The 14,261-nt window shown below is 38.5% G+C and overlaps 1 protein-coding gene across 1 annotated transcript in view; it reads right to left on the reverse strand.

Moving 5' to 3' along the window:
• LOC126251959 (ribonuclease H1) overlaps positions 1 to 14,261 on the reverse strand; it is a 121,662-nt gene that overhangs the window by 91,529 nt on the left and 15,872 nt on the right. Inside the window, exon 2 of the mRNA XM_049952726.1 lies at positions 2,714 to 3,346. Within this exon, the coding sequence (XP_049808683.1) occupies positions 2,714 to 3,346 (633 nt within the window). The remainder of the gene's footprint in view (positions 1 to 2,713; positions 3,347 to 14,261) is intronic.

Consider the following 14,261-nt stretch of genomic DNA (forward strand, 5'->3'; position numbering starts at 1 on the left):
CCGCCTGCCCTCGTTTTTCTTGGGCGCGACAGGTACCTGTTACAATGAGCGACTCTGTCAAGGTCAAATTAGACCATTTGACATCACTCAATGTCATTCGGCCTGTTTCTTCCAGTGAATGGTCTACACCACTGGTCATCATTAAGAAGCCACTTCATCTCTGCAGTGACTTCAGAGTAACGATTAATGCACAGTCCATGATACACAATACCCTTTCCCCCACCCTGAAGAGTTGCCCGCAAAATTGTCACGTGGCTACTACTTTTCAAAGACTGATTTGTGAGAAAGGTACCTCCAGCTCCCCTCGGATGAGGCCACTGGACGCCTTCTCATTATCAATAGACCTTTCGGCCTATACCAGTATCAATGCTTGCCTTTTGGCATTGCTAGCACGCCCACAATTCTTCAACATTTTTTAGAACAGCTGACAGTCTCTGTAGCCAGCTGCATCAGTTACCTCAACAGTATCATTGTTTTAGGTTCTTCCAACAAAGGCCACCTTAGCAATATCCAATTGTTGTTTTCTATTTTGAAGTCTGCAGGTCTCAAGTGCAATCTTGCCAAATCTCAATTTTTTCAGTCATAAATTGAGTACTTAGGTTTTGAGGTTTCTCACACTGGGGTCAAGGCGTTATGTCACTCTGTAGCCGACCTCTGTTAAGAAACCACAGGCATTTCAAGGTAAAGTTGCATACTACCAGAAGTTTTTACCAGATGCATCCACTGTTGCTCAGTTCCTTTTGCATTAAAATATGCCTTTCTTCTAGCCCACAGCTTGTGACCAAGCATTCACTTTGCTTAAACCTAAGCTTCAATCCACCCCTCGTCTGGAAACTTTTCAGCTGGGTGAGCATCTTTGTGTTGGCTACATATGCCTCCCAGCGTGGTCTTCGCACAGTGTTGGCACACAAATACGCGGATGGTCTGAACAACCCATTGCTTATGCTTGTAAGACTTTTTTTGTGCTTAGCGACTTTATGTTGCATACATCGTGTTTTTTTTCTTGCTATAACAGCAACTATTTACAATGGTATTTTCTGTGTTGTCTACATGTGTACTTCTGTCTCACTTGCCCTGAAGTCTTTTTATGGTCTTACTCCAAACAGAAAATACAAATCTTGTGACTTTTGACACTTTAATGTTAGAAAATAATGTGCTACAATACCAGCATCATTCACATTTAAGGAACGGTACAAAATACGCCTTCGAACAGAAGGAACGAAAAATAACATATGTTTTTCTTCAAATCAGTTTATGACTCATTTGTTGATTCCAAGTTACTCCTATTTAATTGTATACAAACACACACAACATCTGAAATTTATACTTCATTAGGAACTAAAATAGGACATATGTAAGAATAATGTATAATAGATACTACAGGAACAAAAAGAATCAGTTATACTGATAAGTATCAGAAAGAGCCGGCCGGGGTGGCCGAGCGGTTCGAGGCGCTACAGTCTGGACTCGCGCGACCGCTACAGTCACAGGTTCGAATCCTGCCTCAGGCATGGATGTGTGTGATGTCCTTAGGTTAGTTAGGTTTAAGTAGTTCTAAGTTCTAGGGGACTGATGACCTCAGCAGTTAAGTCCCATAGTGCTCAGAGCCATTTGAACCAATACAAGAAAGAAGTCAAAAGCAGCCATCAAAATTAAAAACAAAAGTCAAAGTCAGTCCACAGGGCTGAAACATTCCTATTGGGAAGGTTTGGTACAAGAAAAAAACACGGTAAGTATTAATACCTCAAGAGAGAATAATCAGTGGAAACATTGAAAAAAAAAAACAGGATAAATAGAGGAAATAAATACAGGAGGGAGGCAGACATGGGTGTGGGGAAGGGGGAGAGGGAAGTGGAAGAGGTGGGGAGAGAATGCTAAACTAGAATCAAAAGTACTGTATTCACAGTGCCAACTACAATGCTACCGCATGTTACATTGTTCAGTGGTCAAGGCTAAAGCAGGCAATGAACTCAAAGTCATACTACTTCCACAAATTCCTTTGCTCCCAGAAAGGGGTCATGTTATATGGTGGATAGGGTACTGATCAAAATGTACTAGTCACTGGTTGCTATTTCAATTGTGTCTAATACAAATCCTTTCTTTTCTTTTTTTTCTTTCTCCTCAGTTAAACTACTTTAAGTACCTTCTTCATTACAAGTTATCTTTGAATCTCAACTTAAAAAAATTGCAGCAAAACACAGGTGATAGTTCTGATGTAATTAAACTGTCCTCAAGACATTTGAGTATCATCTTTATCTACAATAATGATGGAAGCTGAAGAAATGAATTCAAATTTGTGCTTTGGTTGGGACTTGAACCTGGGTCTTCTTGCTTACTAGGCAGTTATGCTAGCCATTACAACACCACAGGAAAACAGCTAACATAGCTGCATGGACTACCGTAGATCAATGCCCTCCCTAATAATAAGCATAAGATGCAAATTGAAGTTTGTGTTACAGAGGGCATTGGACTAGTGTAGTCCATGCAGCTATGTTAGTTATTGTATTGTTCTGTGGTGTTGTAATGGCTAGCATACCTTCCTAGTAAGCAAGGAGACCCGAGTTCAAGTCCTAGACATGGCACAAATTTTAATTCATTTCCTCAGCTTCCACCATTACAGGAAAAAATAAGCATTTTACATATAAACTACTATGCTTGTAGTATGCATATTATCCACACAGTGTTTTTTAAATTGAGCTTAAGAAGTACTAACCTGTTTCCAACAACTTTTGGCTTAGTTTCTTCATACAATATTTCTTTTAGAAGTTGCCTACGAGATTCAGTACCATTGTCTTTCGGAACTAACTCCGTTTTCTGTGCTTTCAAATTGATTATTTTTTCTCTGAGGAGACCAAACTCCTCTTCAAATATTTTCTCCACTTTATTTATATCATCAATTCTTGATTTTATTACAACATGATCCATGTCAGATTTATCAAAAATTTTTGATTCCATTTTAGAAAGCCTTGAATCAAGAGCTTGAAAATTCTCTCTCAATTCATCTAGCTCCTCGCGTATTCTTTTTGTTATTTCATCCTGTTTCTCTTCCAGTTGTGACAGTCGCTTGTAAATATCTGACACTGTTGCCTTCTCTTCATTATTGTGTTGGTCAGCAGCTGCGCCACTGTCTGCACGATGTTTCACAGCATTTGAAATAGCCTCAACATATATATTAGCTATCTCATCAGTCGTATAAGGACCTCTACTTGGAATCTCTCTTTTGATTGTTGTTGGGTGAGATGAATTTGTGCAAAACTGGCTTACAAAATTTCTTGCTTCAACTTCAGTGGGAAATTTCCTGTATTTTGCTCCAGGAAACTGATCTACCTGCTTCTTGCAGTCTGACCTGAAAAACAAAATTTACTCCGTCAGTAATGACACATAATTTGATGAAAGTATGTTAGCTCCATCACAATTGTAATAAAACTATTTCAACACAATAATAACAATAATTAAAATAATAATGCTAAACATTTAATTTCCTTTGCGTTGATGAGTTTACATACAAGTTTGAAAACAAATAAAAGAGCACCGACTCTAAAGCACAAAAGACTATGCAACTTCATTAATTTAAAAAGCCAATAAAAATTAAAGACCTCACAATGACACAAACACTTCACTTATTAGTTCAACACTCATCCAAATCTGAACTTCCAAATATACCTCTCCTCCAAAAACTCAACACTTTCTTCTAGAACCATCTAAGGCAATATTATTTTTCCATGGTAGTAATACAGAAGTCGGGATCTAAATCTACATTCATACTTTGTCAAGCAATGATATACCAGTTGTAATGGCTTATTCAATTTCCATTCACATATGGAGCACTGGACAATTGCTTGCTTAAATGTGTCTGTGCACACTGTAATTAATCTTATCTCCATGGCACTATTCTTGGAGCTCTGTAAGAAAGCTTTCACTGGATGGTTTGCATCTATCTCCAAGTGTCTACCAAGTTCAGTGGTTTCAGCATCTCCATGGCACCCTCCCTTGGGTCAAACAAACTTGTGGCCATTGATGCTACACTTACTTGTATACATTCAGTTTCCTGGTTAGCCCTGTGTGATACGGGGCCTACATATTTGAGCAATGTTCTGGGATGGGTTATACAAGTGTTTCGAAAGCAATCTCATCTGTAGACTGATAGCATTTCCCTACTATTCTACCAGTGACCCAAAGTCTGCCACTGATTTTCCTACAAATTATTACACCTGGGTATTCATATGAGTAGACTGTTTCCAATTGTCTTTCATGACAATGTCATCATAGGACAAGTCCACAATTTTACATTTCTGAATATATTTTACATTTCTGAATATTTAAAGCAAGTTGCCAATCTTTGAAATTTTATCAAAGTATGACTGAATATTTGCACAATTTGTTTCAGACAGCACTTCATCATAGAGTATCATATCATCTGCTAAAAGTCTGCAGTTGCTATTAATATTGTCTGCATGGTCATTAATGTACACCATGAACAGCAAGGACCCCAATAAACTTCTCTGGAGAATGCCTGAAGTTATTTCTACATCTTTCAATAACTCTCCATCCACAATGATAAGCTACATGCTGCCTACCAAAAAGTATTTAATCCAGTCACTAATTTTGCTTGAGTCACAAATTTCACTTGATACCAGATGTGATTTAATTTTCAGTAATAAGTGTAAGTGCAGAACTGAGTCAAATGCTTTCCTGAAGTCAGAAATACTGCATATACCTGACTGACTCGATCCAAAGCTTTCAGTATGTCATTTGAGAAAAGTGCAAGTTGTGTTTCACATGATTGATGTTTCCAGTATAAATGCCAGTTGGCATGGAGGTGGTCATTCTGTTTGAGATATTTCTTTTTACATTTGAGTTCAGAATTTTTTCTTAAAATTCTACAACAATTAAATGTTAAGGATATCTGATGGTAGTTTTGTGGATCATTCCTGCTATCTTTTTTACACATGGGTATTGCCTGTGCTTTAATCCAACCACTGGGCATGCCTGTGCTTTAATCCAACCACTTAGCATGATTTTTTGTTTGAGGGACATACCTTAGATTACAGAAAAACTTGGGCCAACTCATCTGCAAATGCAACATAGAATCTGACAGGAATTCCATCTGACCCTAGAGCATTGTTGTATTTTCTAGTGGCTGTTTCTGGACACCAGTGATGCCAATATTTATTTCACTCACCTTTGCGATGGCGAGAATTAAAATGGGCAATCAGAGTTGCCCCAAGTGAAATTCCCTGATATTTCCTTGATTTCCAGACATATTTTAGCATTTTTCCCTGACAAATTTTGAGATCTCAAGGGTAAGTTAAGACGTAAGTTGAAAATATGTCTTTGCAGTTACAGTACAAGAAACAATAATGCAAACGAGAAAATATCTAAAAAATTTCAAGCAGATTGCGTTTCCTGATGTGAGCAAAAATCTTAAGTACTTACATCAACATCTTTTGTAATGAACTGTTTTTAGATGGAGAAAGGCAAATGTTATAAGTGTTTCATTCAGACCACTGATGTTCTTCTATTTCAATAAAACAAAACACATTGTTGGCGAAAACACGCATTTCCTTGGAGTTGCAAGACATACTTAAAATACCTTCAGAAATAACCTCGGAAAACGTAGGCCTCTTGAAAGAAGTGTATAAGGTGGGGAAGAATTGTGTAAACCAACACTGTATATGACCGCCAATAAAATTTGGCTCTCCTATGTTCATTATTGTTGGTTATTACCCACTGTGTTATATCTATTATTTTACAGGCATTTTGTGATTTTTCTTTCAAGAAATATGTGAGTACATAGCATACAAACCACCAGCGACAAACACAATTTTCTTCTTCTTATCATCCATACTTTCTAACATATAAACCACTTTTGAAGTGCCAAAAGGTACTAGAACAAATAAAATGTCTATAAAACACCACACTGCACATTGTACTTGCAGTGAGACGGTCGCAAATCCTGAAAAGCAGCACCCATGGCCTCTGGCGTGCTGAAGAACATCTCAGTCCTGGGCCCTTGAATAAATCATGAAAATCTGCTGCATTATGCTACACACAAACAGCCCTAGACCCAGCCTGTGGGCAAATGGGTGCACTAGACCCGACAGGCAGGACCTGTACATTAGTGGGAACTGAATGGCTTTAGATCGACAGGCCTGATCCAGTACAGATACCTACAGAAATGGCCGGTGGTTTTGGCCCGTTATGGATTTCCACAAGTGTGGCTAGCTATTCAAGAGCCACAGACAACATGTTGATGAAATGAGATCACAGTGATCCATCCATGCAACAGATAACCTGTTCAAATATTCTGAGAATCAATAATAATGACGATAGGTAGCAACTCACCATAAAGATGAGTGCAGAACCATAGACAGGCATATGGAAAATACAATCACACTCTCACTACTAAATTTTCAGCCATAGCTTTTGTCAGAAAACAAGAGCACACACACATTCACACAATCACTCAGGCACAACTCGTGCACATATGACTGCCATATCTGGCTGCTGTGTTTACAGTATCTGAGTATTGGATCCAAGCAAACCACTCCTCGTGCCTCCCTGCCTCTCGACGGCAGCTGCTAGGGTAGCGGCTAGAAGTGGTGGCAGCACTGACTGCAAGCTGAAGGGGGTGGTAGGAAGGAGAGAAACAGTAGGAATGATGGAGAAGGGAAGCAGTGCACCCAGTCACAGACAATACACGACACCTCAGTAAATAAACCATTTCATCTAATGAGACAAAACAAGATCATCCCTGTATTTTTTTTTTCAAATTTCCCTGATATTTCCCTGATTTCCCTTACTTTTTTGAAATTCCCTGACCTACCCTAATTTCCAGAACCTGTAGCAACCCTGGGAATACTCCTGGACTTCCCTTTGCACAAGAACATATGGAAACTTAGATCAGCATTTCTGTCTTTGCTTTGTTACCCTCAATTTCAGTGCTGTCGTTAAGTGTCTGGACACTAACTTCGGTGTCATTAACAGCCTTTAGATATGACCAGAAATTCTTTGTAGTAGGTATTTCTGCTGCTAGGCATGTATAGTACAACTCGTTGCCAGTTCAGTGCCACCTGTGTTGTTGATCTGGCTTGTTCTGTTCAACTGCAGTGATTGTTTTTTGCGAGCGCTGTTTTGTTCTTATTTGTCTTTTTGTGATGACAAGTTTAAGTGAACAATGTGCAGCTGTGAAATTTTGTTTTCTAAAGGGTAAAAATGCTGCTGAAACTGTTTTAATGTTGAAAAAAGCTTACTGAGATGACACAATGCAAAAAAACTCAAGTGTACGAGTAGTTTGCTTGATTTAAAAATCGTGACCTGTCAATTGAGGACAAAACTTGTTCTGGACGTCCATCAACTGCCCAAATTGACAAAAATATTGAAAAACTTTGAGAGCTTGTGCTCACAGACCATTGACAGACAATTGATCAACTGTCAGAGATTAGTGGGTTATCTAGAAGCATCAAGTTAAAACATGTGTTTTGAAACAACAGCTTGAAACTGATTCAGATTTTCTGTCAAAGGTCATTACTGGTGATGAGGTGTGGTGCTACGGTTACAACCCAGAAACAAAGCAACAGTCAAGCCAATGGAAGACTTCGTCACCCCATCCAAAATAATGTTGCAATTCAAATCAAACATCAGAAGAATGCTGAGTTGCTTTCTTTATGCCTAGGGTGTAGTTCATTCAGAATTTATTCTCCCAGGTCAGACCATCAATCAAACCTTTTGTTTGGAAATTTTAAGAAGATTGTGCTACAGTGTTTGTCAAAAAAGACCCGATTTGTGGCAGACAGGAGAATGGTTCTCTCACCACGACAATGCATCTGTGTGCACAGCCATCTCTGTTACAGTTTTTGGCTAAAATTGGCATGGTTCCACTGTGCCACGCACCTTACTTGCCTGATCTGGCTCCATGTGACTTTTCCTTAGTTTCATGCATGAAAAGTAGCATGAAAGGACACCGATTTGATACCATTTAAGAAGTCAAGAAAAAAATAAGGTTGGAGCTGTCAGCCATTTCTTAAGATGACTACAAAAAATGTTTCGAACAGTGGAAGCACCAGTGGGACAAATATATTAATTGCAATGGAAAGTATTTTGAAAGGTAGGTTTCACACACTGCCCTTGTCAGCCAAATACTTTCCATTCAGCATCCCTCTAGCATTAACCTTGTGCTTTGTTTTACACCTATTATGCAGTAGTTAGCTTCTTAGATGTTACAGGGACAGCAGTATACCATGGGGGGGGGGGGGGGGTGTAGTGTCCCTTCCATCAAGAACTTTTCTACTCTGTATGTATCTATCATGTGCATGGTCAACAATTCTTTCAATCTCGGGACATAGATATATATGCTTCGGTACAGAGTTAAAGTTTTCAACGTTTTTCATTCAGATACAAGATACTTTGCTGAGCACATGAATCTTTCCACTTTGTTTTGGTTGCCCTTTGTACTTTAGTAATCACTGCTGCTAAAACTGCCTTATGGCCAGTTTTAATGTGAGCATCCCAAAAGAGAATAGGTTGTTGTATGATGAGCTTTATCTTCTATTGATATGACTGTCTTCATACAATAAAGATAAATTTGGAGTATGCTGTAAAACAGAGAATCATGATATAACGTTCCAGTTCATGGTACATCACATTGTTCAATGCACTATCACTAAAATCTGCTAACAGAATTTCTACAGCATCATACAGAGTGAACTGACAAGTAATATCCAGAATTGGTCTAACGACAGTCAGCAGTTTTGTAACCAACCTCTTTCATGTGTGAATTCCATTTTCTTAGGATTACCTGAATGAATCTCATCCTGTAAGTGCTTTTCTTACAATTACATTTATGTGAGCATTCCATGTGAAGTTGCTCCTGACATTTGGTTCCATATATTTCATGGTTGTTACAGTTTCCAGAGGGTAAAGTGCCAGTCACTGTATTTCACTACAAATTTCTGACATTGTGATTTTCCTATATACAACCATATCTTGCATGAATATCCTCACAAAGCCTCTGATGTTATCCTCTCTATCATTACCAAATACTGTAGCCACTAACAACACCATAACACAACCTCAATTACACCAGAAATGACTTTTACATTGAGTTCAATCTGCTAAGAAGTCCTGAATCAAGTCACAAAGCTTTTCCAATATTACATATAGGTACTCATTTACTTCATTAGGCCACAGTGGGGAGTTACATCTAAAACATTCCAAAAGTCAACAAACACAGTGTCAACCTCATCACCTACTGCCCCTACAACTTGTGGACGAACAGAGTGAGTTGAGCATATTTTGCTGAGCACCTTGTTCAGCCACCTGCTTGTCAAACTTGCTTATGGCAAAGTTTTGTCAGTAGTTACTCATATACCGTAGTTGGACATCTGGTTGTTGGTTATGCTTCCATAGAAAGCCTACATAAATGTCAGATTAGAATTGGCATGTAACATGTCTAGCTTCAGAGGTAGTCCTGCCATTGACAGGACGAAATATACAAGTGGAGGCCTGGAATAGAATGTGCAGCCTGTATGTATGGAACTGGTCACAACTGTGTTTTTCACATTATATTTCATAGGCTGGTGGAATGCCCTTTCAGAGAAGGTGAGATGGATAGTAACAATTTCTGGGTAAAATGATAGCTAGTTAAAATCCTCATGGGGGATGCAGTTCAGATTTTCCAGTCCATGGTGGTGCTGTGTAATGGAAGGTTCTTTGTTGCTACTTACTGTCTGTGGCTGGAATATTAATGATGACATTTTTGTGTACATACAAGCAAGATCTAAGTATCCAAACTTTGAACTCATGAGAAGAGTGTGGTAAAAAATCAAGTATTTGAATACAACAGTACAGCAGACAATGAAACTGGCTGATCACTAAACTAAAAAAGATCAAGACAGCCACTCTGCAACTTTCTAAAGTCTACAGTCTAATGCCCTAATAAACGTGACAAGCTTTACCACACTTGGCTGGCTATCAACTAAAATAGAGCATGTCCCAAGTAAGTTACATTCTGCCCTCTTATTGGGCTCTGCCAGAGTATGAAGCCCTCTGGAGAAGGACATGTCCTATAACAAGGAGGGTCAAGAACGAAATCGCTCATTATCACAATGGATGTTAAGAGGTAATTGTGAGATGAATACATACAGAGGTGTGAATATAAACAATGTATGGAAAGATAGATTGCTACTTATTGTAAAGATGACACATTAAGTAGTAAAGAGGCACAATTAAAAAGACACTTGCACAAATGTAATGTATTGCAAATACATAGAAAGAAGGATCCTTTATTGTATGATTATATGATAGCGGAACAAACACTGGTGGCAGTTACTTCTGTAAAATATCTGGGAGTATGCGTGCGGAACGATTTGAAGTGGAATGATCATATAAAATTAATTGTTGGTAAGGTGGGTACCAGGTTGAGATTCATTGGGAGAGTCCTTAGACAATGTAGTCCATCAACATAGGAGGTGGCTTACAAAGCACTCGTTCGGCCTATACTTGAGTATTGCTCATCAGTGTGGGATCCGTACCAGATCGGGTTGACGGAGGAGATAGAGAAGATCCAAAGAAGAGCGGCGCGTTTCGTCGCAGGGTTATTTGGTAACCGTGATAGCATCACGGAGATGTTTAGCAAACTCAAGTGGCAGACTCTGCAAGAGAGGCGCTCTGCATCGCGGTGTAGCTTGCTCGCCAGGTTTCGAGAGGGTGCGTTTCTGGATGAGGTATCGAATATATTGCTTCCCCCTACTTATACCTCCCGAGGAGATCACGAATGTAAAATTAGAGAGATTCGAGCGCGCACGGAGGCTTTCAGACAGTCGTTCTTCCTGCAAACCATACGCGACTGGAACAGAAAAGGGAGGTAATGACAGTGGCACGTAAAGTGCCCTCCGCCACACACCGTTGGGTGGCTTGCGGAATATAAATGCAGATGTAGATGTAGAAAGCTTTCAGCTACAGCCTTCGTCACCAAAAGAGAAATACGCACCACTGACACAAACAAGTAAGCACACCTCACGCACACACAGTGATGGGACAATCGACTGTTTTAAACAATCAATTGGTCAGTCGATTGTTTCTTCATTCAGTTGGTTTTTTCAGTCAACCAAATGAAAGTAGTCTCTGCGGCCATATCAGCTATATGAGTGTTTTCTCTCATTCAAGTGTTTGAGTGGTTTCATTCAGTGTGAGACAACTGACTAAAACAACTCTGTCATTGCATCTTCACTCACTCACCAGGTTTGATTTTATTTACATGATTTTTCAGCCTTTTCTACTATACATGAACCAACGACTATGGTTGACAACATTTTGCTAGAGACAAATAAAGTGTATTATTTCAAGGATGTGTGAAAAAAAGTGTAACACTAATAATAAGATATATTCAAAAATGTATGTATTTATTTACTGAAATACTAATTTTCATACTTGTGGCATTAAGTATCAATTTTTGGTTTGTTTAAAAGTTTGAAAGCAGCTGTTGCAGTATAAATTTGTGTATATATAAACGAACTACTACTTTTTAGCACATTTTTATTTGTCAATTTCTTGTAATTTTTTTTTCTTTTTTGTACAAATTTTGCAATTAATTTTAAAAAAGTTTCCCAGTAAGCTAGGGACTTGAAACTTTCAGCTTAACTCAGAACTTGATGGAACTGAAATATTAACTCACTTTCTCTTCTGGTGTGTGGTGGAGAGCAAGTACTTGGTGTACCACAGCTATTTCCCTGTTTTCTTGTTCCAGTCACAAATGTTTCGCAGTTAAGAATGATTGCTGCTAAGCTGGCCTGTGAGCTCGATTCTCTCTAATTTTTACCTTCATGATATTTTCATGAGGTGTGTGCAAGAGGAAGCAATATATTGGTTGACTCATAAACTGAAATAACCTGAAGCTTACCACATGGCTCAGTTACAATCTCATCAAAATGTTTAAAATCAATTGAAAAATTTCACACATACAAGCCTCAAAAGCAGAAAATAACCATTTAAATAGGAAAAACTTTTCAAATATAACATGCTTTTAAAACAGACTAATAATCTCTCCTAGCCTCATACAATTCATAATCCATACAGTCCTGAAAATTTTTGCTTGTGAATTTATAATAGTTATGACACTATCTGTAGAATTGAAAATATGGGGTGTGCAAATGCAGCCGGAGTCATAATTTTCTGTACAAAATAGTTAACCTTCCACACGTATAAATGGCTGAATATTCAAATGATTTTGCATTTGTGGAGATAATCACACACTGCCTATAAAATGGAATGCCAACTGTCACCAAAACGAGTTAAGGTTCCTTTCTTCTTCATATATCCTTAATGCTGTGGTTCCTAACCTTTCATAGACTATTACCCCTGAGTGCAATCAAATATTGGGTAGTAGTATTCCCATCCAAACCCCCCACCCCCCTCCGCCCCATCACCAATCTTAGCCCCTAATTAGAATGGAAAATAATCTCTGAGCACATTTACTTCTAAAATAGCAAAAGATGAATTATAGTTAGTTTTTGTGTTTTATTAAGTCACTGACTAATGAGTCAATCAGGTGACTAATACTGCTAGTGCCCAACAACCTCTTTTATATCTGAGTGTTTCTCAATTACTACAGATTATAAATCAAGTTCCAAATCCATTCAGTCCCGTGTTTTTATTTAGCTGTTATAGTCAACCATCTACTTTCACATCTATAAACCTTTAATACCACATTTCTTTCCTGTTTGTGTGTGTGTGTGTGTGTGTGTGTGTGTGTGTGTGTGTGTGTGTGTGTGTGTGTGTTTATTTAATACGATGAATGATGAAGCAGTTCCCCGTGCATTGTGGCTGCTACTACAGTTCCCTCTCAGATAAGAAAGCTAACCATCCACAATGAGTGTAGACACTTGTACGAAAAACGCTTCCTCTGCACTACTCTGATCCCAGCGGCAACTGTTTCACGTACAACCCCATTTCAAATCAACATAGTTCAAATGTGTGCACTATACTTACTCTTTGTAAATCACGTAATTGTTGAATTCTCTACTTTTGCACTGGCATAAAATGAAAGACTTCAGGGTTTTAATACTTTGTGTCTGGCCACAATAATAATAATCCTGTGTAAGCATTATAGTAGCCCTTATGTAGTTACTGCTGTGTCATGCTGTCAATTACTTCATTTACCTGTTTTAAAGTGAGTAATAAAGCAATTTCTGGTCTGCTGCATGAAATATCTACAACTCTGAGAATACATTTTCATCAAATATCTAGAATTTATTATGTGTAGACTCCTATGTTTCGTTTTTACGGTCATGGATGTATGGCAGTAAGCACAAAGTATGTGTGTACTTGGTGGAGTATGTGAGAAGCCTGTAACCTCCATCTCATAGTGCCAAGCATTAATGCTAGTGATTGAGAAAAAGTAATTTTTTATAACTTATATATAATCAATATTATCTTTTAAAAAAAGATAGTTCCACAAATGAAGCATAATCAAACCGTTTTCATAATCAATATTATCTTTTAAAAAAAGATAGCTCCACAACTGAAGCACAATCAAACCGTTTTCGTTTTTACCCCCTCAGAAAATCTGATTTTAGCCATCAAGGTGTAATCACACCCCGGTTGGGAACCACTGCCTTAATGGAACCATTATGGATACCTTTTTTTCCCCAACTCAATACTTCTATATTTCCCTGGATTGGTCCTAAGTTTTGAGAGCGTCCAGAGGTATTCTGTAGGGATTTTGATACAACTGTATTGGGTAAACCCAGACCTTTTTGCGTGTCTGGAGAAATTTGGTTGGTTGGAAATAAATACATTGTAATAAACCTTAGTAAAAATTCATTAAATGAGGACTGAGCCATATACTTCCTTCAATTTAGCATATTAAAATGCTTGGCTGCTCTCCTACACACACACAGTATTTTCCAAAATTATCTTTATAACTTCGATCACATATATTTTACAAATATGAATAGGTAGATAGGTGCAGTTAGCGGCATAATGTTCATGAGCATATAAAGCAGTTCCCCTCCCCCCCCACCCCCACCCCAGATTCGTTAGTAACTGGCTACCCTCCAGTGGCACAGTGTGTGGAATGGTTGGTACATACCAGATCTGACACACAGGTTCTGCAGAACCCCATCACTTCTTTTTCTTTGGGCAAGACTTGCATGACTGGTGAGCTTGCATCAGAGCTGCAGCAGCACACTTTAATGAGGACTCCCTAGGCCGGACATAGAACTGGAACATTGCTAAGTTATACTGTGTGCTACAGATGGCAC

Source organism: Schistocerca nitens, chromosome 1 (assembly GCF_023898315.1).
Source record: "Schistocerca nitens isolate TAMUIC-IGC-003100 chromosome 1, iqSchNite1.1, whole genome shotgun sequence".
In the NCBI taxonomy this organism is placed as follows: domain Eukaryota; kingdom Metazoa; phylum Arthropoda; class Insecta; order Orthoptera; family Acrididae; genus Schistocerca; species Schistocerca nitens.